At 39.7% G+C, this 27903-nt stretch overlaps 1 protein-coding gene across 1 annotated transcript in view; it reads right to left on the minus strand.

Annotated features, from left to right (window-relative positions):
* Nucleotides 1-27903, minus strand: part of EFNA2 (ephrin A2) — a 433374-nt gene that overhangs the window by 199872 nt on the left and 205599 nt on the right. The window contains exon 2 of the mRNA XM_073547298.1: nucleotides 1901-2193. Coding sequence (XP_073403399.1) covers nucleotides 1901-2193 — 293 coding nt within the window. The remainder of the gene's footprint in view (nucleotides 1-1900; nucleotides 2194-27903) is intronic.

Genomic DNA, 27903 nt, shown 5'->3' on the forward strand with positions numbered 1-27903 from the left:
AAAATTCTAGTCCGTGTAGAACGATCTATGACATTAGTGATGGTTGCAATTGGCTTTGCTGGAGTGAGGGAAATGGGAATTGATGTGGCACTGGATGTTGCCAATTGTTGTGGACCACGTAAAGCCTACAATCTATATTGTGAGGGAGCACAACTCGAGATGCCCTTGTTCAAATGAGTTACACAGTGAACTCATGCAACCACCTGTGTCACAGCTTGACAAGCCTTGCAACCACCTGTGTCTTACATCCTGACAAGCCTTGCAACCATCTCTGTGTCTTACAGCCTGACAAGCCTTGCAAGCATCTGTGTAAGTTACAGCCTGCATAGCTTTGCCACCATCTATGTGTCTTACAGCCGACAAAGCCTTGCAATCACCTGTGTGTCTTACTGCCTGACAAGCCTTGCAACCACCTACGTAAATTACTGCCGTCTGAGTTCTGCAACCCCCTGTGGAACTTAGTCTGCCAAGTCATGCAGCACCTGTGTGACTTACAGCGTGCAATACCCTGCAGCTTCTTTTGATCTACATTGTGAGCTGTGCTAATAAATTGTTTAGTTGCCTCAGTTACGGTGTAACTATTATGACTGTGCTCTCATTACTGCACTGCAAGTACTATACTAATTGTATATTGCAGGTAAACATTTATTCCAGGTGAACCATGTTTAGCACAAAACAGGAGAAAATCCAGCTCAACAAACATTTTTTTTATCCACTCTAAGTGCTCAGTGGAGGATAAAACATAATCAGTGATGTAAGTTACATGGTATGCAACATCGAATGTTCACAAGTTCGTTGAGCTGGATTTTCCCCTGTTTAGTGATTGCTCTACGCCTTGACGCAGCGTTTTCTGTGCTCCCAACTCCCAAGGATGCCTATTATGGTGAGCTGGACACATTTAAACCATGTTTAGGCCATGTAAGTACTCCTGTGAGGTACCATGTTTATGGTTATGTAAGTCCTCCCGTGAGATACCATGTTTAGGGTCATGCAAGTCCTCCCGTGAGGTACCATGTTTAGGGTCAAGTAAGTCCTCCCATGAGGCATCATGTTTAGGGGCATGTAAGTCCTCCTGTGAGGCACCATGTCATGTCACAGGTCATGGGCCACAAACAAAGCTGACCCTTTATCAAATTATCTAACATACATGTGGAAAATGCTGAAATACAAATAAATATTCGGCTTGTGATTATCATCATTCTCATTGTTATATATCAGCCATATGGGGATGAGTTCGTGTTCACACTGTGTGCAGCCACGCCACTGCAGATCTGTAACTACTGTAATGCCCGTCAGGGGAGGGCAATGCACACTTAGAGAATGACTAACAGTTTCCTATTTTTGTTGGGTTTGTTTTGTGTTGCACAAAATATAGTAATCACTTTCCTGACAGGTCATCTGTAATATATCTGGAATGTAAAAGATTCCCATGGGGTGCCTAATTGACAGGAATATTAACCTGAAGGAATTTCAGATCCGCTCTATAAATCCATATACGGTACATATGAAGAGGTTACGTTACACTCTCTGACATCACAAGCTGTAACACTGAACATGTGCTGCAGCTTTATATATTACAAAATAAGCAAAATTCTATTTTTCCTAAGCATTTTACCTTTCTTAGACATATTGTAACACACTTTAAAGTAAAATAATATAATTCTCTAATCCATATGGCAGGAAGCCCTTGTGTAGTCCCGTATTAGAATTTACATTTCCTATTTTACATAACTATATTATATTGCTTTATTGGCAATGTGTATGTTGAAAGATATCATGTTTAACACTTAAAGAATATTTCATTTATATTTCATTTTGTGCTTAGTTTTGGCCCATCTATAAATAATATATTTCAACATGTAAGGCCTTTTTTATGTCCCCATGCCCCTCTGATACTTACAAATATAATAATACTCATGTCCAGGACGAAACTCGAACCCCAGAGAAAAAGGCGTAAACAGCTGGAATTTCTCTGAAAACTTCAATGGTCCATTAGGAGAATCTGGTCGGTTGCATTCCCATCTTTTGAACCCCTTCTGACGATGGTCACAGGAGGCATGGCCATCATAATTGACCATATAGAGTATATAGCGCTCCATTCTATCTGCTGGGAGTGGAATCTCGTAATGGGGGCAGTAAATATCCAAGTAGTCATTGATACTCACATCCACCGTGTAGTCACCATGATGAAACCTATGGGACATAACAGCAATATTAGATACTATGTAATATCATCAAGTTAATTCATTCTGATAAAGCTAATTCAAAGATTTTCAGAAGAAGCCAAATACAGCAAAACCAAAAACATGAGAATAAATAAAGAAAAATAGAGATGTTTTATATTAAAATTGTTTAGGTTCTCTAAGTCCTAGCTAGGGTTCAGTCACATGGATGAAAAATCAACATATTGCTCTAGCCCTGAATCAAAATATCCTATCAAACACAGAGTGGCTTCTGGGTTTCCCAAAAGTACCAAGGCCATGTGGCATATGCCTCACCTCCCTTTGTGCCCCTGAAATTGCCATTTGATATATACTTATATTATGTGTAGTATATGCACCAGGTTTAGTAAAGTTAGAAATATTGAAATCCCGGTTATTTTAAACTGTTAACCTTGTCGGGGTATAGTACCACCTATTTATAACATTTTAACACAGAACTATCTTCCTTGTGCTGGAGAGGCTGTGGACATCAAGGGAACCTCTACCATATATTTTGGGGTTGTTCAAAAATCAAAAACCTCTGGTTCCAGGTCACACAGCACATTAACCTCATTGCTAAGGACTTCACAATTACACCTGAAAGAGCACTTCTTTCATTAGACATGGAACAATTTGATGATTCGGTAAGATACCTTATTATACACATCCTCTTAGTGACTAAGACCATGTTAGCACAATGGTGGAAGAAAGTCGAGGTTCCTAAGTTTTCGGACATACTTGATAAGATAGGCCAACATAGCGATTTAGAACGCAGATTTGCGATTAACAACAATCACATCCACAAATATACAAAAAAATGGAAGACTTGGAACAACAAATTCCATATCAAATAGACCTATTAAGAGGTCTAATCATGGCCGTTGTAGTACCGGGATGTTGTATCTCCTTCCAAGAATGTTACCCCATAATAAGGATTGGCGATTTTCTTTTCCTTTTATGTTGTTATTCCTTATATGCTATTTAATGCCTATTTGTGGGTTCTCTAGTTTTAATTTTTTTCCGTACCTGTACAAGGTTCTTTACTTCCTATTCCCCTTCCTCCCTTCCTACCTTCCTTCCCTTACCCTGTTTAATTACTAAAAACCAATAAAATTATTTGAAAAGAAATATTGAAATCCCTAAATTCTGCTTGAGACCAGGACTGTAGGCCATAATTATATTGTTATGGCTACAACTCCTCTCTTTGGGACATAGCTGTGATGTTTGAACAATCCCTAAAAGAATCTCATGATCGTAGCCACCCATGGCATCTAGGCTAGTATTGCACTATATGTAAAAAGCATTCACTTTTTTTTTTTATCTTTGTCTCTGTTCGTATCAGCTAAATGGTAGGGCAGGTCATTTTCTTGTTTTATTACTTTATCACTTCTGTTTCTGTGACCCAGACTTTGACTAAATGTATCCTATAGCGTCCTCTGTATGGCCCAAAAGTCAGTTTCTCTGCGTCTTCCTTGAGACTTATTGAGACTCTTATGGGAATGAATAAAGTTACTGACTTCTAAAATTATTTGATGAAGTGTTCTTTTAATCCTCATCTTCTAAGATGCTCTTCAATGCTATAGCACATAGCTACAAGTATAAGCAGCCATTGTTCATTCGCCGTTCATGGAGGGAAATGTCAATAAATAATTACTCCATGTAATACGGCAGTTTGTCTTCACTGTTCCCAAGTTGTTTTCACAAGCGCCCTTTGGGTAGATTGGCCATGTGTGACTATATTATGTCACCCACTGCTGTGTCTGTACATTTACAGTCAGGTGCAAAACAGGTGTAAAACCACCGGGTACGAATAGCACCAGATTAATCAAAGCAATGCGAAATGCCATGCAATATTTGATTTTCAAAGCAAAATATTAGTACAGCCTCAACTGATTTTCATCTTTAGTCTAAGATGATAGATTAAGAAAAATGATTACATCCATTAAAAACATTACACCGACTGCAGTCACAAATCAATAGTAATGGAAAATCGGACAGTGCGTGAAATGTACGCCATACATATTATAGCGACAAACAGCTGATCTCTGCATCCACTATCACCATAAGCTACGAGTGGTCATCTATTGCTTTCTCTACAAAACACTCCTTTATAAAGAGTTTTATGCCACAATTCTGGCAAAAGAAAATATTCGATGAATTGTAGCAAAAGAGGATACGGCAATTGTAGTCACATAGTTGCCGTAAAGCATAGCTTTTGTAGAATTCCACTGTATTGAAGCACTCATCTGACTATACTTTAGCATACAGCAAAAAAATAAAAGATACCCAAAAACCTGTCATTACAAATGCTAAAAAGAATCTATGATATATATACTTTTGCGAACCTAACCTCGTAGATAAAGTCTTCAGAGCCGGGACTGAAAATTAATTTAAACTATGATTATCTATGGAACACAATATATTCACGGCAAGCTGTCACTTATCTGACCGTTTTTGCATAACAGCCTTGTTACCAAACTGTTGTCATATACCATCCAATATTTCATATGACCAAGGAGAAGCTGGCGGCACTTCCCTCATTCATGTTCACATACTATAGGGCCCCATTTAGCCAACAGCTACGCCTAGATATTTCTTTTTTTAACTGGTATGGTAAAGTGTAGTCCATCGTGTTTCTCTATACAGATGCATCCTACAAAAAAATGTATATCACAAAATATCTGATGTATTTTATCATGGATGTCTGTAGGTAACTTATGCCCCTGTGTGCCTTTTCATCAGAGTGGTCTGATGGATGTATACCCTGCTTAGAAGCCTCAGTCGTGGTGTGACCAAAGCCTTGATGTTTTTGCCAATAACTAAATTTCAATCACACATTTAAGCAATACAAATATAGGCGTTTTGTGTAGTATTTTATTGCAGTTTTTCACTACAGAATCCACAATTAATCTACCACATATACACATTGCGCGTATACTAGCTTATGCTCCGGCTCCTTTCTTTGGTTTCACATATACACATTGCCTAAGAATAGGCATAAGAGATATTGTCTTTTTCTCATCTGGCCTTCTTTATTTCAGTGAATAACAAAGCAGCTTTTGTTCTATCGTCGGGTATAATATTTCCATCATTTAATAAATGCAAACCGCACAAGTCAAAGAAAACAATAGCAGATGATTTTGCTCACTAGTACTCATGGGCTCGAGTGCGAACTCAGCAGTGTACTGCCATAAAACGTTCCTGAAAATGCTCATTTCGGCATACAGGCGGCCCTCAGGAATTAATTTCACATGAATATTAGAAGCACTCATGCCTGTCTATGAATATTTCATATATTTTACCCTTACAAACAGAGGGGTTAATTGTTTGGTTTTTCTCATTGCTCAATGAAGGTGAGAAGAGAACAATCTCAATCTCTTCGCAAGTACATCTGTCTCCCATGTGAACACCTATCTATTTTTACAGAAATTAATTGAAATATCTTGTAAGATTTTCCATGCATGAATTTGACAAAAATTTCTGTGTCCCCCCTGTTAAATCCCAGAGCGGGATGTTGACGTTTTTTCACAGCAGGGCTTCCTCACCAATTAATTTGAGGTTTCTACCCATTGCACTTCCAGTTGGATAAATCTGCCTCGCTAGCAGAGATGTGTCAGGCCTGTCGCTACAATTCTGTTTTGAGCCTCTGACAGGTAGAAAAGAAATCCGCCCTAATTACCTGCAAAAACAATTGTTGACTACACACTGCAATGGCTGGTACTCTTAGGATAAAATGTTTTTGCTCAGGGCTCTTCTGAATGGATGCCAGCTTGAGACCATGAAAGAACGGAGAAGTTAATACAGATGTCCCTGGTGGGAGATAGAAGTATATATATAGCTAGGGTTCTGGACATGTGTGCTGCCTTTGGGACAGGGAGTGTGGGTGTGTTTGCATGTTATTGGAAGAAATTGCTTAAATTAACATGTCAAACCCCAGAGGAACCCTTGAGGGATTTTTGTTCTCACATACAGCAACGACTGTCTAAGGATATATCATTCCTCATGGTTTCAATTTCTGTTAAAAAAAAATACCGTTATGACTCTATCTGGCCCCATGTTATAAAGTATAATCCAAATTCATGGAAACCTTTTTGAGACCAGGAAATACAATTTTTATGTGAGAAGTGGTCATCTGTGGATTCGTTCATTCAAGAAAGGACAATTTTAGATAATCAAAAAGCCTTTACAGACAATCTGATAAGTGAGACATTTCTAAAAAGCTAGACTTTTGAAAGAAACACCTCGATTTAGGTTTTCTCAAAGAGATGTTTTTTTCAGGGCCTTCAGTGCAATGCATCTATGCTGATCAGTACTGTAATAAGAGGAATGTTTGAAAAAAAATAATACTTAAAATTACCTGGGGTCTCTCAAACCCCAAAAGGCAGAAATGCTATTTTAACATAACGAAATTATATTTAAAACTCTTGTTTTGTCATAAGAGATAAATCAAAGAGACATAAAACAGAAATTCCCTGTTTTTCCAACATGTGAATTGCCAAAACTTTCTAATCCATCGTATTTAATTCTCAATTCAGTCATAAGGCAAGATTTTGCCAATACCCAATTCACAACACCATATCCAAACCACTTTCACTCACCACTAGTAAACTGTTTTTCAATTGATGGAGGCTGATGGACAGTTATAGTCACATGCTCATACACCGGCAGCCATTGTATGGACAGGAGAGCTGCGCCAACTGAGTGAAGGCTACCCTAACAACTGCTGGCAGAGAGCTTGCAATACTTTTCAATTAGTTAGGACAATTAAAGGGGTTTTCCCATGGACAAAGAACATTTTAATCAATAGATCTTGGAATAATAATAATTTCCACAATTGGATGTATATAAATAAAATGTTCCTGTGCTGAGATAATCTTATACATGTGCCCCTGCTGTGTACTGTGTAATGGCTGTGTCTGACCACGTAGGGACATGGTCTAATCATACCACATCTCCTGGTCAGGGGAGGAAGAAAAGAGTATACAGACCGGACAGCAAGGGGGCACAGCTGATTATTTCTGCAAGGTAAAGCTTATATCGCTTGTTTTTAAGCAGTCTGTATACTCTTTTTTTTTTTTTTTTTCACCTGCCCAGGAGTTGTGGTATGATCAGACCATGTCCCAGACACAGCCATTACTCAGCACACAGCAGTGGCAAATTTATAAGATCTCAGCACAGGAACATTTTTTAACCCCTTACTTACCGATAATGTACTATTACGTAATCGGTAAGTATCCCCTGCTTTGAGGTGGGCTCCGGTAGTGATCCCACCTCAAAGCCGCGACATGTCAGCTGTTTGTGCCCGCAATATTAACTAGTTAAATCCCGCTGTCAAAGCTGAAAGTGAGCATTTAACTACCGCTTCCGGCCGCCGGGACGGAAGTGAGCGCTTCGTCGACCCCCGTTACTTGATCGGGGGTTGGCGACACGTTGCCTTGACAACCAAAGGTCTCATAGAGACCTCTATGGTTACAGGCACATTGCTATGAGCGCCACCTGGTGGTTGGCGCTCATAGCAATGCAGTATATTTGCTACATATGGGCGATCTCCTCACTGCCCATATGTAACAGAGCCAATCAAGTATGGTATGCTTCTAGCCTCCCATGAAGGCTATTGAAGCATGCCATAAGTAAAAAAAAAAAAAAAGTGTTAAAAAAACCTAAAAGTTCAAATCACCCCCCTTTCCCCCCTTTCACCCCAATCAAAATAAAACAATTAAAAAATCACACATACACATATTAGGTATGGCGGCGTTCAGAATCACCCGATCAATAAAAAAAACGATTAACCCGATCGCTAAATGGCGTAGCGAGAAAAAAATTAAAAACACCAGAATTACGTTTTTTTTGGTCGCCGCAATATTGCATTAAAATGCATTAACGGCCGATCAAAAGAATCTATTTGCACAAAAGTGGTATCATTGAAAACGTCAGCCCGGCGCACACACAAATAAGCCCCCACCCGACCCAAGATCACGAAAAATGGAGACGCTACAGGTCTCGGAAAATTGCACTTATATTTTTAGCAAGCTTTGGAATTTTTTTTCACCACTTAGATAAAAGAAAACCTAGACATGTTTGGTGTCTATGAACTCGTAATAACCTGGAGCATCATAGTAGTAGGTCAGTTTTAGCATTTAGTGAACCTAGCAAAAAAACAAGTGTGGGATTGCACTTTTTTTTGCAATTTCACCGCACTTAGAATTTTTTTCCCGATTTCGAGTACATGACATGGTAAAACCAATGGTGTCATTCAAAAGTACAACTCGTCCTGCAAAAAATAAGCCCATACATGGCCATATTGATGGAAAAGTAAAAAAGTTATGGCTTTGGAAAGAAGGGGAGCGAAAAACGAAAATGAAAAATCGAAAAAAGCTACTGGAGTTAAGGGGTTAAACACATCCAATTGTGGAAATTATTATTCAAAGATCTATTGATTAAAATGAACTTTAATTGTGGGAAAATCCCTTTAATAATAGACTTTTAAAGATTTGACTACGATGATCTAAAACATTGACTAAGTATCAGAAGCTTAAAAAGAGGAGTCAAAACCCTCCTATTGAAGTTTTTGAGTATTGCAGTCTAATTTTTTTTATGTTTCTATGTCAAGGAAGAACAATCTGAATTTAGTTGAGGATTAAATAAAAAACAAATGTCAAAAATATTATTTTGCTTAATGAGTAATAGTTTTTTGGAAAAAACTTCCTACAAATATGGTTTGAAAAGTGAATTCAAACAGGTTTGTGACAAGCATATATCTATCCTAAGATAAATATCAAAAAGGGAATGAATCCTGCTGAATTGATCAGCCACACTGTCATTTTTGCAATCAATATCCTATTTTTTTCTTTATATGCAGGCGATCCTATTTTTGGTCTGTGAATTTTCTGTTAGTGTTCAGAGAGAAACTATAAGGCAACATGCCAGGGAACTATGGCTAATGGGAAATATCTATCTTCATTCTCAAACACCAATATTTTGCAATGAAACCAGACCATTTGGGTAACAATACTCGCAAAGCATTGTGACCGAAGTGCAAGCTGTGTGGCGTAGATTTCTCACATTCCCGCTCTGTCACAAATGCCCCTCTGCTGGGTAGTCACGGATTACTGAACCTACGGATTGGGATAAGCAGGATTTCTCATACTAAAATCAGGGGGTAATATCTTTCTGACTGCTGGGCTGGTCTAATTGATACGCAAATATAAACAGGAAAGGAATTAACTGCATTCAGTCTTCCAAATCTGTGCGCTTCGTCCCCCTCATATATTCTGACTAGATTGACAGGCGTAAATGGTACGCCTGTTGTAATATGTTTGCAAGAGGAGACAAGTGCGGGAAGCGCTACAGGAAAGCTTGTCAGCTGTCAGTCTCCTTTTAAACAACTCAAGACAAAACCCTGACAGAACCCCCTCTGTGAAGTCAGTGGCCGGGTCACTGACACTTCAGCTGTGAAGCTGGGGAATAATTCATGAACCTGTAGAACACTGGAAAGTCCTTCACAATGCCTAGATCTTCATGGGGACCTTCGTAGCACCAACCCTAGTGGCATAGTCTGATTCTCACCATACTGCATCACGCAGTCTCCAGGGTTCACCGCACTATGACAGAAGAGTTCACACTAAGGGACCGCAAAGAGCTGAACAGTCTAATACCACTGGCCATATTTCAAGACGAAAATATGATATTAATTCCAGTTGTATGAGCTCCTTAAAATAACCTCTACATATATAATTGACTCTCATTTGATGAAAGGGCCAAGGAAGGCCTTCATGTATACCTTCACTGTGTCAGACATCTTTCTGTATGTTGGTGAGGCTTGTACCTAAGGACAGTATGAAGCTGCAGATTATCACCTCTCTAAAGAAACATTTATGCCAAAAAGTTACTTGTTTCTCTCTTCTGTGTGAAGAATTCATCTGTCTGATCTCTATTTAAATGGAGATTGCTCCAGCTAACAAAGAGAGTCCCACTGGGCCTGTAAGTGGCAATTCTGCACGATGGGTAGGATCATATTGATGGCCCCTGGAAATGCAGCCTGATAGTGTGAGCAGATACTGCAGCATTTAATAGAGATGGGGAGACACAGGGTGAATGAAAGCAGATGCAACATTTAAAGGCACAATGTTCCAGACATATGACTGTAAGAAGAAAATGCAAAATGCTAACCTGCCTCTGAGCTGGAATAAATGCATTTCAATGAAGTGTCCATTTACTGCAAAATTTCTGTTCCCTTAGGAGTCTTTCATAGGAGTTTCAAAGTAAGAAATTCATGGTAAATCATATTTGATCATATTTTTTTGGCATGATCCCTTTCTATTAATGCCTATGACTTTGCGTAGACACTATACTGCCAGCTCTGAATCCTATGCTTTGATATTTCAAGTGATTTTTAATTAGTGATACTCTTTATTCAATGACAAAAATAATGAATGACAAAATGAACAAAAATGTAGTTGTTATGGATACAGTAAGGAATGTCGCACAGATTGTCGCTTGGCTATTGTGATGTCTACTAAATGGAAAATTATAATTAAATTACTAGTATAATCCACATGCCTTCGAATAGTCATTCCATGGGCTGTACGTTATGACACAGCAATCACAGTATGCCTATGTAACAGTTCAGCAAATTGTCTCGGCAAGCTCTCGTAGCTCTCCAGTCCTGGTGCTGCCGGCATCAGCAGTACGCTTGCACCAGCGTGCTCTCAGCAATCAGTGCCTGCCTTCCATGTAGGCAGTCATTGCTGGCCGTCTGGGGCATGGCAAGGAAAGAGTGCTCGGTCGCAAGGGCAAAGCTACATAGACCAGTTCCCTTGCAGTAAGGGAGTTGGAAACAGTCTGGCAAAATCTGAAATGAACCTCCCATCTCATTATTACCCTCATCAGCTCTCTGATCACATGGGGAAAAACACTAATTAAGGGCAGTTCTTTTTTATCCTCACAATCCAGTAGTGCCAACCCTGCCCCTGGCAAGGTAACTTTTAAAATGTAAAATTAATACAAGAGAACAATTTACCAATGCACTTTCAGATCTCTTCTTCATATTAAAGTCTAGGCAAGGAGCAAGGATTAGAAATAATTTGCATTTAAATCAAAAACTCAGAGCTCCTTGCAGACTGACAAATTTGTTAAATTACCCTTTATTAGATATTATAAATTGTACAGATTGGAAAACAGATGAAAGCAGATAAAACGGGTGGTTGAGCAGTATATTTGCCCGGGCGTATTTATGCTGCAATTCCCTTATTTTGTCTTTGGTTGGTATATCAAATATTGGAAAACACAAGCTGAGACTTTAACGCTAAAGCATGAAAATCTAACAAAAATATTGGGAAGGCGAGTCTCCACAATCTGACCACAGGGTGGTGGTTGGAAAAAACGTGGTCTCCTGACTGATTTTGTACAACTGCGTGTTCCTGTTCAAAGACATATCACACAGATGACCGTAATAAAGCCACAGTCACAGTAGGCGCGCCCATTACCGTTTCCCAGTGATCACAAACTTCTGTTCATCTGGACTCAAGGGTTATTTTTAATAATGTACATCCAGAGTATTTCCCTTTTGCCCCAAGCCTTTTATTTTGCCTTCAAATAAATCAGGAGATGAACAGAAGAAAGAGAAGAGCTGACATTTCCAGGGTCTTTTGTTGAGGACCATTTAGCTGCCTGCCTAGGTTTTTTTTTTTAACTGGTAAATGGCTAATGCACATGTAGAGTGCTTTCAGCTCAGATAGGGCTCTATCTGTGAGATCTCTTGTTCTTTCTGCTAGTCCATTCATCTCCAGAGGAATGTGATACAGATGTCCCTTGGATGGATTACTGATACAATTCTCCTTGAGTGTGTATTGTTTTCACCACACAGATGCAATGCACAGGCAAGCTCTTGTTAAACAGGAGGACTAGGGCAAACCAACAAAGAATGTTTCCTTTGCAAAAACAGAAGGTGGTGTACATCAGCATGATATCACCCAAGAAATCTTAAGCTTCACATAATGCTACAGAATAGGAGGATTCTCTATTTTTTCCTTTAACTGATACACGTCTTCTTTGGATTCTTTTCTTGTCGGGAAAGCTCAGCGTGCTTCTTCTGCATGAAAGGGGTTAACCGAGGAGTTTTCGAAGCTGCTTGGATTTCTTGTACCCCAGCACAGGAAAAGCTTCAGCTAAAAACAATCAGAGTGTGAGGTAGCTGCACTACATAAGTTTAATTGAGCAGTATTGGTTTTGGATGGTTCACAAAATAAATGGAGCCCCCAGGACTGTGCAATAAAGTACAGTATGAACTATTGATTAAACGTCATCACAAATTACAGCACCGGAGCCCCTCAGCTCCTCTACACATGACCTTACTGAAAGAACCAGCATCTGCCTCTTTTATACATGCTAAAGAAATATTTTGTGTGGGATTTGATGTGTGTCCCTCGCTTCATTAAAGCTGTCAGCTCTTGGTGTGAAGATATATAACTGTGATAGCAGACACCTTGTAATTTGTTTAGGACCAAGTGCAACACAAACTGTGCCTCCGGTTGACAAGAAGGAGCGCGTCGAGGGGTACTTTCTAACCCCACAAGATCTGCCCTTAGAAATAAATGATCAGTATCATAAATGGTCTCGTGAGACCTGGAGGAAATGGAATGTGACTAGTACAAGATATGCTGCGTTAGGGATCCTATACTTGAAACACTGCAAGGAAATAGTGGATTTGGAATGACAGAACAAATTGTGCACATTTTCCTAAAAAATGAGTCCGCTTTCTCTACAGTCCCTTCTAACAATATTGACACGGCATCATTCTTTCATTGCTGTCCGCTTTCTTGTGCTGAGACATCATTCATAGACTGCAGTGTCTGCCTAATAAGACCCTTTCCAAATGTGAAGCGGGAAAAGGGCCTTTTGTAATTGTGGAGACCCAGATCATTGCAAAAGAGAGGATTTCAAGTGCTCACAGAGTATGAGTTAGCAGATAGAGCAGTCATTAGCACATTGTGGATGCCAAGACTACCTTTTAAAACAGGAATATGGCCCTGTGCCCAGAATAAGCTTACACGAAGCAAAATATCTTTTTATGACTTGAGTCCAAACTGCAGTCTAAGGTTTTGTGATCAGTAGGGAATGGTGAGTGAACAGAAACAAATTAGCTACTGAGGTGACTAGAAGAACTCATTTCTGATGCTTCTAGAGAACAGACTCGCTGTACCTCTTATTTTGCTCCCAATTTTCATTTCAAGCTGCAGCGCACATTGCACATGTTCTGCAACCTATTTATTTCCTTTCCTCTTTCCCAAAGTATGTGCATAATTGTACATTTAAGGTTCTAGTTTGTATTTTTGAGGACTCGAAGTGGCGTCCTTCAAACTCAAACACAAATATTCATCAAGAACATGCTTAGTTGCTTTTGGTAACATACTATTTATCTCAGTGAGGCCCTGCTGAAGGTAGCACTCCCAGAGCTGGATCTAATCAGCCAGTACCATTGTCCACAAGACAAGGTGTAATTACAGAGCACTTTGGAGAACATCTCTGTCACAGGTTCCGAAATACCACGCCATTTAGCAATTTTACACCCACCGCCCCCTCCAAAGACAACATGGCCATAATTTCACTTGTGTAGCAATTTAAATATTATTTGCTTTCTCTCCACCTCTTTGTCTTCAATTTATTCCATTTACGGCCCACTTATGACTGAGCTCTTTTCTGCTCTAACAAATTGTTTTACTTTATAATCGGCTTACTGTTTATCGATTCAAGAAGTACAAAAACTCATATGTGCCGGGACAAGCATGGATTAAATCTTTGCTGCCCACCATTTACATTCATACACTTACATTTTTGAAACATTGCGTTTAAACACATGCTAAGAACATAAGAAAACATAACTAACGATACATATATGTATATATTTGTGTGTATATATATATATATATATATATATATATATATATATATATATAATATATATATATATATATCAGGATCATGTTGGAAATCATTTCGCCCATTCACCATCATAGAACATGGCGCAAGTGAGAAGACATAACTAATGATACATATATCAATAACCTGTTCTGGCAAAAAGAGACCACTGCACGGTTTTATAAAAATCAGCTTCTCTACATGTCTGACAGCCATTGCATTCCAGTGTCAGTTGAATTCCAATCAGAGTACACCTCATTCTACTTAACGTGCTTTGGATTAGGTGATCACCTGAACCAAATCTTATTTAACAAAGGAAAGCATAAAAAAGCCTGCTGTGGTGTTCACAATCCTCTTGCAATAGGACAAGCTGGATGGCAAAACAAGTGCTAGTAATATCCTAAAAGTAATAGGAATGAAAAATAACTTTTATCCATGCCAATGGTGTTGAAAAGAAAAGTCTTGAGTGAGGAAAAGAAGGGCTCAATTCTGGCTTTACTAGCAGAGGGATACAGTGAGCGTCATGTTGCCTCCATCCTTAAAATTTCTGAGCTGACAGTCCATTACAACAAGGTCAAGCAGCAGACATTGGAGACAACAAAGCTACAGACCAGCAGAGGGCAAAAATGACTCTTCACTGAGTGGGATGACCCACATCTTATTCGAATGTCGCTCAGCAACCGCAGGATGACATGAAGTGACCTACAAAAGGAATGGCAAATGGCAGCTGGGGTGAAGTGCATGGCAAGAACAGTTCGTAACAGGTTCCTAGAAGCAGAGCTCAAGTCGTGTAAAGGTAGAAAAAAGCCTGACATAAATGGGAAGCAAAGGAGAGCCAGGATGAAGTTTGCCAAAGACTATAAGGTTTGGACCATAGAGGACTGGAGTAAGGTAATTTTCTCTGAGGAGTCTAATTTTCAGCTTTGCCCAACACCTGGTCGTGTAATGGTTAGATGGAGACCTGGAGAGGCATATAAGCCACAGTGACTTGCACCCACTATGAAATTTGGTGGAGGAGGTTATCCTGGAAAAACAGTTGATTCCTTCTGCTCAGACAATGTTCCCCAATCCTGAGGACTGTTTTTTCCGGCAGGACAATGAGCCATGCCACACCGCTAGGTCAACCAATGTGTGGATGAAGGACCACCACATCAAATCCCTGTCATGGTTAGCACAATCTCCAGACCTGAACCCCATTGAAAACCTCTGGAATGTAATCAAGAGGAAGATGGATAGTCACAAGCCATCAAACAAAGAACAGCTTAAATTTTAGTACCAGGAGTGCCATAAGGTCACCCAAAAGCAGTGTGAAAGACTGTTGGAAAGCATGCCAAGATGCATGAAAGCTGTGATTAAAAATCATGGTTATTCCACAAAATATTGATTTCTGAACTCTTCCTGAGTTAAAACATTAGTATTGTTGTTTCTAAATGATTATGAACTTGTTTTCTTAGCATTATCTGAGGTCTGCAAGCACTTCATTTTTTTGTTATTTTGACCATTTCTCATTTTCTGAAAATAAATACAAACTTTAATGCTTGGAAATTCGAAGACATGTTGTCAGTAGTTTATAGAATAAAAGAGCAATTTACATTTTACTCAAAAATATACCTATAAAGAGAAAAATCAGACAAATTTTGCAGTGGTCTCTTAATTTTTGCCAGAGCTGTGTGTGTGTGTATATATATATATATATATATATATATATATATATATATTACGTGTGTGTGTATGTAAATAATAGCATCACAATGGAAATCATTTCTCCCACTTGCAATGACAGGACATGGTACAAGTATGAACTTCATGTTCCATAGTGGTAAAGGAAACATTTTCCATCTTACATTACAGTTTTTGTAACACTAATACATTTGATTTGGAAGCATAATTAACAAACTGAAAGAGAGAAAAGATGACTGAGCAGGGGGTTGAAAAGCTGAATCAGTGTTTTAGCGCTGAATCCCAAAAAAGATTGAGAAAAATAGTCTTGACTGTTGCCAAGACAGGAGAAATATTTTTTTCAAATCATTAAAAAAATCTTAAATACAATAAAAAGAGGGATCTGAATTACAATGCAACGTACTATTGGGTATCTTCAAAACTCTTCTTCGCTAATCTATAATGACTAAAATTCAAATTGATATTTCTAAAACCGATGTAACAAAATAAAGTGTAAAACTGTGAAGAGGCAGAACGAAATAATTTTATATTGACATTCAATAAAATTGACATTACCAGGATGATAAACATATATTTTTTCAGTGACAGTGCAAAAAATATAATTGTCCTAGAAAATACATATACAGTATAAGACAGCCTGACGCGTGTGAACTTACCCTCTAAAGAGTCGTGCGATATATCAGATTTGCTTTATTTTGTTGAAAACGTCAACTATATTTACTACTTTGTAATCAAAAATAACAGATTTTGTCACCATACACATTGAGGTATGGTTGGCAATTAAAAAATAAAGTAAACATTAAATATAGTTGTAAATCGCTAAATAGATGTCAAACAATACAGGTCAGCGGCATCTATTATATCAGTTCCATGTTTAGTCCTTCGTTTCCAGGGCGGATGTCCTTAAACATGTTAACAACGGGAACATATTACAGCAGCCAGTTTTTATAGCTGCCTTTAGTCCGATGCATAAAATACTGCACACAGAAAGCAGAGTGCTCTGGAGCACCAGATGAAACAGGTGGGTTTTGAAAAGACCCCAGTTTGGCAGCTGCGCACACAGCGGGTACTGGAAGCCAGATTATAACCACAATGTGCTCAGCCATGGAAGGACTGGTCACTGTTCTGCAAGATAGAAGGACGTACATAACAATGGCCATGGACAGGACGCACCCAAAACTATTCAGCTCTCACACTTCTCAAGAGCATTGGCGACTTGTACGAGTGCCAAAATACTGCCACTCGCAAACAATACCTGAACTATCAGCGGCGACAGAAAGGCTAGTCTTCACTAAAGAATGGCTCATGTTAAAATACTGTCATCAATAGCAAAATTACATTTTCCTTCCTATGTTGGAGATGCAGATAATTACTGCACAGAACACGTGAGCCAGACACTGGAGGAAAAATGGAATAGTGACATCTTTAAATATTCCAAAATCTCTGCAGTGGCAATAATCGTGCATATTAGGGTAGTTTTATTAAATCGTACTATTGGATAAATTTACAATCAATTTTGGCTAATTGCTCATCTAGACTTATTGGAGCCAGGTATGTACAATTTGTACCTGTACTGTAAAATGTGACTAAAAACTGAAAAAAATGCAGATCAATTTAATAAAGGCTTGCATTTTTAAAGACAAGTTATTAAATATAAAATTACAAGTAAAATATATATATGTTCAAATCAATATTTACAAAGTTGGCATGTATAGATATATTTCGAGTATCAAATAAAATCATGAAATGGTCATTTGTAAAAGCAAATAATATTGCTCTAAGGGCCCTCTCTCTGCAACTTTATAATGCCAAATTATCCATACTCAGAAATTGTAATGAAACAACTTGAATAACTTTTCTCGGCACTGATGGTGGCTCTTGGATGTAGTACAAGGTTCTTTAAACCATGAAGACTGCCGCCATTTTTTTTCTTTAAGTACAGTTGCTATATTGGAAGTCTTGTAAATTAATGTACAATTACTAGCCCATGACTGTGAATATATGGTGTTTCCAAAAGTCAATCAATCTATCTAAAAAAAAAAAAGAAAAATAGAAGCAGCACCAGCAATGGATCCGGGTGCAAATACCAAACCTTCAATATAGTTAAAAAATGGAGGTAGCACACCAGCTTGTAGAAGGTGAAAACAGTGCTATTTAATAGCTCATAATGGCGACATTTCGGTTCTGATTGAGAACCTTTCTCAAGCTTGAGAGGAGCGCCTCCAATTTTTCTATCTATAAATTTCATATCCATCTATCCCATATATATCTTATCTATCTATCGATCGATAACTGAATGCATAAAACTATACCAGTCTAAGATCAACAAAGTTGACATTTGAGGTTCAGGTAATATGTAAGTTTCAGATTTTACCTTTAAGGACTTTTATAAATCCATGTAGGATGGCCAGTTCTGTACACCCAGTAGAGTAGTAGCTAGGATGCGCCAAGACTAAATGACTTGAACCATTGACACCTATGGTTAATGTCGCACCAGCCCTCTTTCCCTACCTATGCACCCAGTCAGGATAATTAGGATAAATATTTTTCTAGAAAGTGTTCAATAATCTTCCATAACACTTTGAAAAAAGGTAACACGCACTGCCATAAAAATAACTGGCTGATTGAAGTCTTTAAAGCACCAATGCTTTATTTTGCGAGTATGAGTTTTACCTAAAATCCCCATATCTATTTGTATATTTTTGGTGCAATAGTTCCATGGTTAATGCATTTGTTTTCATCCCAAATTGTGTCACTTGTGTAAAAGTATTAGATATAGCACTATGATGGTACAGTAAGGGTTAATATTTTGGCCTTTACTTTCTTGACAGAGATGAATGGAGCTTCACCACATTTCACTCCAAAGGGATGTTGAACTTGACAATTGACTACTCAGAGCTTTCAGCTCCGTCAGCTACTATTAAGGCTCCGATCCTAGTTAATTGGGTGCTTCATTAGGGGCATTCGTTACTGCAAGCTCCATCTGACAACCTGAGCATCTCTTTCTCAGCTCTCATGTAAAGAGGACACAGACAAGCACCTGATTCCTCCAATTTCTTCTTCACCCTCTCCCCTATGCTCCCCTGCAAGTCTAGCTCCTCATAGAACTGCTGATTCTGTTTCCTACACTTGAGCCTGACAAATGAAGATTCCCTGTTGGGTAAGGAGAAGGCTCCTGGTATCGCTCATTTACCTGAAATTAACCCCTCCTGTGCGCACTACCGTATACTGTCATTCTGCCACTGTACACTGTGTCACCTGCTGGACTAAGTCCTGCAAAGCCTCCCGCAGGGCACTTTTGCCTGGCGGGTTTATTTGTTTTTGGATTTGATCCAGGAATGAAGCCGTTTAACCATCAGGGGGTTTCTCCTTCCTTTGTTTCTTACTTTTGCAGTTTTTGTATTTGCAATCGTAGGGAAATTGCAAAGGAAGAGAACTAATCTTCTAACCTCCATTCTTCTTATCCTCTTATTCTGCTTTGTTTTCTTGGAAGCAAACAACCCTCCATCCCTCAACTGAAATTCAATTTTGCAAATTCCGAATAAATGCTTTGGTCTGCGCTTCTATACTCATCGTCCTACTATATGTTCGTGAATGATCTGTTTATGTATAAACTACTATGTGAAAGCTCTGGAGACACCCGGGTACTACGTATGGCAACAAATGTCTAGAGACCACCTTGGGCCAAGGATTAATCGGTACAGAATATTTAGTTAAGATGATTAACCTTTGAATGAAGATTCTAGCCCAGAAAATGCTAAACTATCGAGCACAGAGAAGTAATACTGCAGGGAGACGCTTACCCAGAGGAACGGGAATCAGAGTGTAAGCAGCAGGGTGCTGGGTTTCATAAGAAGCAGATAAATATTCGGAGAGGAATGGGCTTGCACAAAGAAGTGTAACTGGGTAGGGGGAGGGGGTTGGTAGAAATCCTAAAGAAAGCCTAGAGTAAACCCCTTTGGGGACCCTCCACACACAGCCATGTAAATTATTTAATTTTGCCAAACTACTGCACCTTTCTGCATCATTAATGCCTCCTTTTGATCTGTGGTAATGATGTTCCCCGAGTGCTGAATTTGAATTTAGCTCGGCGCTAGTGAATCAGCTAATTAAAAAAAATGGGAGAGTTAATAGAAGACAACCAGAAAAATCTAGTGTTAGGAAAAAAAACACGCTGAAACAAAACAAAAAATATATAAAGCAATAAAAAAAACTCAGGCTACTATTAGTGACTCCAGTCTTAAAATGAGATATTTCACACCTGGCAAAGGAATATATGATGTTGAAAGAATGGGTGAGCTGTGCCGAGGTTGACGGCAAGGTCAGGTTTGAGGGACCCATTAAATGTATTTGTGTCAGATCAAAACAACAACTTTAATATCTATTTATTTCACCTGTGAACTCAATTTCTATCTCTCAGACAGCAACGTCCAGCGATGTGGAAAGATTGTGAGCGATCTTAGGCTGTGAAGTAACTTTGGAACATCTTGGGCTATTTTGCAGATAAATATCAATGTGCATTGATGTTATCCCAACCTTGAGAAATCCACTAACTCTCCTGGCCTAGTCTGCTCCCGATCTATACAAAAACAGTACTGAACATCCAAGTCCCAACTTCCATTAATCACTCCAAGCTTCTAAAGTCACATGTTCTCCACTACCTCTCACTTCTTGAACACCTCTCGTCCGTATATCGATTTGTATCATATAAAACACAGGCAATTTAGAAAAGGAGAAATTCCAATATGGCCACAATGTGTGACTTTTTTTTTCAGTTAACCTCGACTGTACAAATATAAAGTTTATGCTTTAGAAACTTTTCTGATTACCGATGTATAATGTCTATTTACATAGTTACTATACTGTGACAGGTGTCTATAAACCATTAGAAGGAAACCTAAGCGCACTGTAAGATGTACGATTTATAATATATTCCGAAACTAGAATAATATTATTACAATATTAAAGGCAAACGGAATACATCAGTATTTTTACCTGGAGATCAGTTATTGTCCCACAAATAGGACTTTCTCAGGATGCATTTACTACATCAGGTATCAGGTTTTTCAACCTATGTAACTATGACAAATTAAAACTGTAAAATTTAAGATGACTGTACTCAAAATATGAATGTTTTTATTGACCACTGTCTTGATCAAATATACATTTTCCTACAGTATATATTATAGATTGTATATTTTGGGGATTTATAGGAACAATCCATATTTGTTGCTTTGCTTAAAAACTGATCTGGGTTGTAAACATAAATGTCTAAGAGGGTAAATGGTAGAAGTATGCAATAGCACAACATGAGAAATCTAGTAGTGTTAGCAGACAAATTATTTTTTTCAAACTGGGCTCAGAGTGGTTCAAAAATAATAAAAAAAAAATCTATATTTGATCCTGGAGATTAGCAAATTGATTCGATGCAAATTGAATTTGAGCTGAATTTCATGAAATTTAAACTGTAATTCAATGGGTCCTTTAAGGACCCATTGAATTAGAACAATTTGCAATTCGACTGATACGAACTGCCACAAAAAGCCTGCTTTTAATTTAAACTTTGTGGAAAACTGCATCAGCTACAGAAAGTTTACCTTACCTCAAGGGCAACCTCACAATGCTTTACAGTTATGACATCATTTGGTAAAGCACTGCCAATTAGAAGGGACTATCATAGTCTGTTTAAAGGGGATTTCCAGGACTACATTTTTTTTTTTTTTATTTTTACTATGGGCCTAAGAACTAATAGGCAGGTAAAGGTTAGCTACCACGTGCCATTCCTGCCAGCAATTCTGCCACTTCACTTCAAAAGAGCATCTCTTCTTCCTTCGAGTTAGTCTGTCAATGGAGCGTTACTGCTGAAGTCCTGCTTATTGACAGTCAGTTTCTTGCAGTTAGGCATCTGAGAGTTGTCTGTCAATCAGCATGACATCAGCAGACACTCCCCATCAACAGGGCAGAGTGGAAGAGAAGCAACTGCTATGTCTACATTACCCCAGTGGAACCCAAGAAATGTCCAGCAGGAGCGATCTATGACAGCCTATGTCAGGCAGGTAGTTATCAATTATTTGCCTGTTAGTTATTGGACCCATAGTAAAAAAAATGTAAAAAGTCCTGGATAACTCCTTTAAGAGCCAAGGGATTAATTCAGTAGCTATTTTAGGGAGATTTAGGATTTGAGAGCTCAGCAACAGAGATAGGAAAAGAAAGCCCTAAAGCATTAAACAAATCCAAACAGTAATGTGCTGTACAACTGAAACACTGAAAAAGTGTAGTTTTCTGCAATTAATACAAATAAAAAAAATAAAATAAAAATGGAAAAAAACTTTTTTTTAATAAAATGGTGGTGCTTTTTATAATCCATGCATCTTATTGCTTACCGGGGGTGGTGGCTGCGGTGAAGCGGCATCCCTGGGTCGCTGTTGATGGAGGCAGGAGTGGGGCGATACTGTGGACCTCAGACTGGGAGAAAGGGCTGTTCAGATATGCGACGCTGTGGGTGTTCAGTGGTGCGGGAACTCTCCAACACATTGTGAAAGCCAGGAGACCCCGCACTTCCATTGTTTACTATGCGGTGAAATCCAGGAAAATGGCTGCCGGGGACAGCACATACACAGATGGAGATCTTGGCGCTGAGATCTCATCTCCTGAGATCTTGGTGCTGAGTTCTCCATCTGCGCATGCGCCACCCCAGGCAGTCATTTTTCTGGAGTCCACCGCATAGTAAACCATGAAAGTGCGGGGGTTCCCGGCTTTCTCAAAATATTGGCTGAGGACCTGCACCACTGAAAACCCACAGCGTCACACATCTGAACACCCCATCATCCCAGCCTGCGGCCTGCAGCAATGCTCCACTCTTGTCCCCTCTGGCAGCGACCCTGGGACCCTGCTCCACCACAGCCGGTAAGGTATATTCGCATTATTAGACGCACCCCCACTTTCCCCCCAAACTTGGGGGGAAAAAAGTGCATCTTATAATCTGAAAAATATGATATTTCATAGCAGGAGAGAGGTATGAGCCAGCAGCTGTATCATACTCGGTGTGATATTACCAGTGATATGGTGTATTTGACATCTGTCCTGTTGCACTTCAATTACAAATACATTTTTCTTCATTCTTAATGCAGTAAAAACAGCAGTAGGGCAGCACAATATTTTTTACAGAACAAAAAATCTGAAATTAATTTTAGTCAAGGTCGGTAGAAAATTCTCCAAAATTTAACTTGCGTTTGTCTGCCTCACAAAGTGTGCATGTTACAAACAATTATTTTTTTCACATCTGTTTCACCAGTCAAATTTTACATCCTTACAGGCCAAACCAATATAGCGCCCTATTACAGATTCTGTATTTTGGATACGTCCCTACCTCGCATTTGTTACTATGTAATTTTTATGCAGGAGGTTGATTTTTGCTAAATAAAAAAATAACCAAAATTTAGAAATTTAACTCTGCATATCTTATTTTGCACACATGTTTTACAAGTCCAGTTTGATAACCATACAAGTACATGCCAAACCTATGCTGCAGCCTGCTGCCTCATTTTGTTTTCTGTACTTGTACCTACATTCTTACCATGTATTTTTTTTACATCCTTTTTGGCAAGGGTTGAATATTTGTGGTTCAAAAGATTGTCAAAAATTAATCATAGTATTCACAATGGCAATAGATGAGGTAGTTAAAAAGAAAAAGTCCCACAGCACATCGAAGAATTTGGTACCTGCTTGCAGGAGCAAAAGCAGCACCACTTGCTTTATCAACTACAGAATGTTTGCCTCTGGTGAGTGTATAAGTGAATAAATGGTTCCTTTGCCTCTGGTGAGTGTATAAGTGGGGACGAGGTGGAGGGCATTATGGAATATATAGCACATCACTCGTCTGTCACAGCAGTATGATTTTACCTCTACTAACAACACCGTCAGTTTGAGCCAGTGTCTAGCACAGAACTGTCTGTTTGATCAAAAATGAATAAAATGGATAATTTTTGGTCTGTTATCAAATAAAAAAAAAAAGACCTGAAACAAGACAGAACACTGTATTATTAATTTGGCTGTTGGTTTCTATAGGGTAACCATCCAATTCTATGATGAGGTAACTTGGACATTACTAAGGGTCCCGTTACACTAAACGACGCACCAGCGATCCCGACAATAATACGACCTGGTCAGGATCGCTGGTGCGTCGCTACATGATCGCTGGTGAGCGCTCAAACAGGCAGACTCACCAGCGATCAGGACCAGCTAGGACGCTGGTAACCAGGGTAAATAGCGGATAACTAAGCGTGCACGTCCCTTAGTTACCCGCTGTTTACCATGGATACCAGCGTGCTCGTGCTGGGAGCTGGTATCCAAGGTAAACAGCGGGTAACTAAGTGCGCACTATGATGATGATGACATTTTGTTTTCCTGGGTTTTGGACAACATACAGGTGCTTTTCACAAAATTAGAATATCATCAAAAAGTTAATTTATTTCAGTTGTTCAACACAAATAGTGAGCTCATATATTATAGAGAGTAATTACAAACAGAGTGATCTATTTCATGTGTTCATTTCTGTTAATGTTGATGATTATGGCTTACAGCCAATGAAAACCAAAGTCATTATCTCAGTAAATTAGAATACTTTATAACACCAGCTTGAAAAAATGATTTTAAAATCCGAAATGTTGGCCTACTGAAATGTATGTTCAGTAAATGCACTCAATACTTGGTCTGTGCTCCTTTTGCATCAATGAGGCGCGGCATGGAGGCGATCAGCCTGTGACACTGCTGAGGTGTTATGGAAGCCCAGGTTGCTTTGATAGCAGCCTTCGGCTCATCTGCATTGTTGGGTCTGGTGTCTCATCTTAATCTTTGCAATACCCTATAGATTTTCTTTGGGGTTAAGGTCAGGTGAGTTTGCTGGCCAATCAAGCACAGTGATACTGTTGTTTTTAAACCAGGTATTGGAACTTTTGGCAGTGTGGACTGGTGCTAAGTCCTGCAGGAGAATGAAATCTCCATCTCCAAAAAGCTTGTGGACAGAGGGAAGCATGAAGTCCTCTAAAATTTCCTGGTAGACGGCTGTGCAGACTTTGGTCTTGATAAAACACAGTGGACCTACACAAGCAGATGACATGGCTCCCCACACCATCACTGATTGTGGAAACCACACTAGACCCAATCTCTGATGACCCCCAGAGCACCATTAAATCATTATCATCAAATGGAGAGAATGGTACTACAACAAACATGCCAAGAGAGGCCCACCCACCAAAACACTCAGCCCGGGCAAGGAGAGCATTAATCAGAGAGGCATCACAGAGACCAGAGGTAAACCTGAAGGAGCTTCAGCGCTTCCAAGCAGAGACTGGAGTCTGTCCATATGACCAAAATATGCCGCACACTCTATATAGAAGAATGGGCAAAAGTTTGCCAAAAGATGTGGGAGACTCTCTAGATGTATAGAGGAAGGTACTATGGCCAGATGAGACCAAAATTGAACTTTTTGGCCACCAAGCTAAACGCTATGTCTGGCACCAAACCAACACAGCTCATCACCCCAAGAACAGTATACCCACAGTAAAAACATGATGGTGGCAGCATCATGTTGTTCGGATGTTTTTCAGCAGCATAGACAGGGGAAATGGTTTGAGTTGAGGGAAAGATGAATGGTACAAAATACAGGGATATTCTTGAGCAAAACCTGTTTCAGTCTTCCAGTGACTGGGACGGAGGTTCACCTCCCAACAAGACAATGACCCAAAGCATACTGCTAAAACAACACTCGAATGGTTTAAGGGGAAACATGCAAATGTTTTGGAGTGGCTCACTCAAAACCCATGGTGCATGTGGTGATCTCCTTGAGATGTTTTTTCAGTGTAATTAAATAGTAGCAATCCTTATGCTGGTCTTGTGTCATAGTTTTCATCTGTCCCCTTTTATAGCATCTGTTCCCCAAATAAATATAAAATCAAACTAACATTAGCATGAATTATACCTATAAGTTGGTAGGCATCTAAGCTATGTGAAACCACAGCCTCATGTGGCTTTTGTCTCAGTCAACAATAGTAATGGTCAAACTGAATGTATAGCTGTGGAATAAACAGTAACAGCAAACATAGTCAATGAGTCTATAATGATTTGTAGTTCTATGGCTCTATTCACACTGGATCCATTTTGGTAGGTTAAACTTGCTCTCTGATGGCTAGTCTGCTGAGCTATTCTTTCCTCTGAATCAAGCATAAACTGTATTGTCAGACCTATTGCAAGTCAACGAAATCCATCAGGATCTATTACCCAAAGGAGTGAGAACTGGGCCTTATCTCACCCACTAAATGGTTGTAGATTCTTCTCATTCTCGTGGCATAGTCAGCATGGCTAATATAATGACTTCTGTCTATCTTCACCAAATCCTACTAAAGAAAGGCCATACAGTCTATATTTTATAGATAAGGCCGGGGTCACACTGCTTTTAGGCAGTCCGTTAGACAGACTGCGTTACACCGCGGTATAACGCAGTGTAATGCAGTCCGTTAATGCTGCCATTGAGCCCCATTGTCGGGCACATCGCGACGCATGCCGTAAAGCAGCACGCATTCATGATGTGCCATCATTCACTGACGGAGCCTCGGATGCGGGCTGCAGCGTGTGAGGCTCCGTCACTGCTAGTGCAGATGAATAATCTATGCTAGCACAGATGATTCATCTGCGCTAGCGGGTATAGCATAACGCGATCGCACACACATTTTAATTATTTTAAAACTTTTTACAAGCGGACCAAGTCTTTTGGCTCCACGTAAGAGTCCATTTATTACTCAGTGGCCTAAAACAGGTGCCTGGTTACTGTCCTCTAGCTCACACCACAAGTCCAAATTGCTCTTGCCTCTTTTACTTCTGGGACCCGAGCATGTACACAGTCCATTATTAAGTTTTAGTACAGTCTCATCGGCTACAGTCCATACTAGATCATTCTGACCTGCTCATCAGATCCTCAGTCCTTAGGGATCTTCCCCCTCCCTCCTTTGCACGGAGTTCGACCCTTCAAACACATGGGTGCTGCATGCTCGGCAGTCATACACAGTCTGTTTTCAGTCCCAGGGCATATAACCCCTCAGAGTTAGGATCCGGAAATCCAGCAGGGGAGGTGCAAGAAGCGCAACAAAACTTGGGGGAGGGGAAGAAAAAAGGTTCAATGTTGAACTTCCAACCATGACCCGTAACTGCCACTCTGCACCCGACTCCGGTGCAACAGGAATCCTCTGCCCACAGGGACGCGTAACAGTCCCATTCCTTATCATCCGGTGCAACAAGCACTACTTTCCTTTATGAGGACCAAATCACTCATTGGAATGGTAGCACACATCTCTTGCCCTTTCTGTCCCACATTGGGCTCCGCGCCCATGCTCCAGCAGATGATGACAACTCTGCAGCCGCATTTTTCATGTTCTCCAACCGCAATGACAGGGGCTGGGCAGGACTTGGTCGTTCAGTGACCAATGAACAGGGGGCCAACTGTGCCTGTTCTAGGCCTGCATACAGCTCCAGGTCGTCTTCAGAGCACAAGCTGACAGCCACAGCGAAATACTCCCAAGGTCCATCCTCTTTGATAAAAGAGACCCAGTCTCCTTTCCTCTGGGGTCTCTCAAACTTTACAGAGCTGGCATTCATGTGACAAAACTGGACGCACTGTGTAAAGAACTGAGTAAAGTTGTTTTGTTTGGAACTGAATATGGATATTGACTGTTATTGCGTGGTACTTAAAGGAAGAAGGTCCAGCAGACCAGAGTGGACTCTGATGTGCAAGTAATAATAATCTTTATTTTTATATAGCGCTAACATATTCCGCAGCGCTTTACAGTTTGCACACATTTCATCACTGTCCCCGATGGGGCTCACAATCTAAATTCCCTATCAGTATGTCTTTGGAGTGTGGGAGGAAACCGGAGTGCCCGGAGGAAACCCACGCAAACACGGGGAGAACATACAAACTCCTTGCAGATGTTGTCCTTGGTGGGGTTCGAACCCAGGACCCCAGCGCTGCAAGGCTGCAGCGCTAACCACTGAGCCACCGTGCTGCCCATTGCCAAGTGCACAACAGAAGGGACAATGTATTTATGTGACGGTG

This window comes from Dendrobates tinctorius, unplaced genomic scaffold (genome assembly GCF_039654945.1).
Source record: "Dendrobates tinctorius isolate UK_male_01 unplaced genomic scaffold, ASM3965494v1 ptg000011l, whole genome shotgun sequence".
Taxonomy (NCBI): Eukaryota; Metazoa; Chordata; class Amphibia; order Anura; family Dendrobatidae; genus Dendrobates; species Dendrobates tinctorius.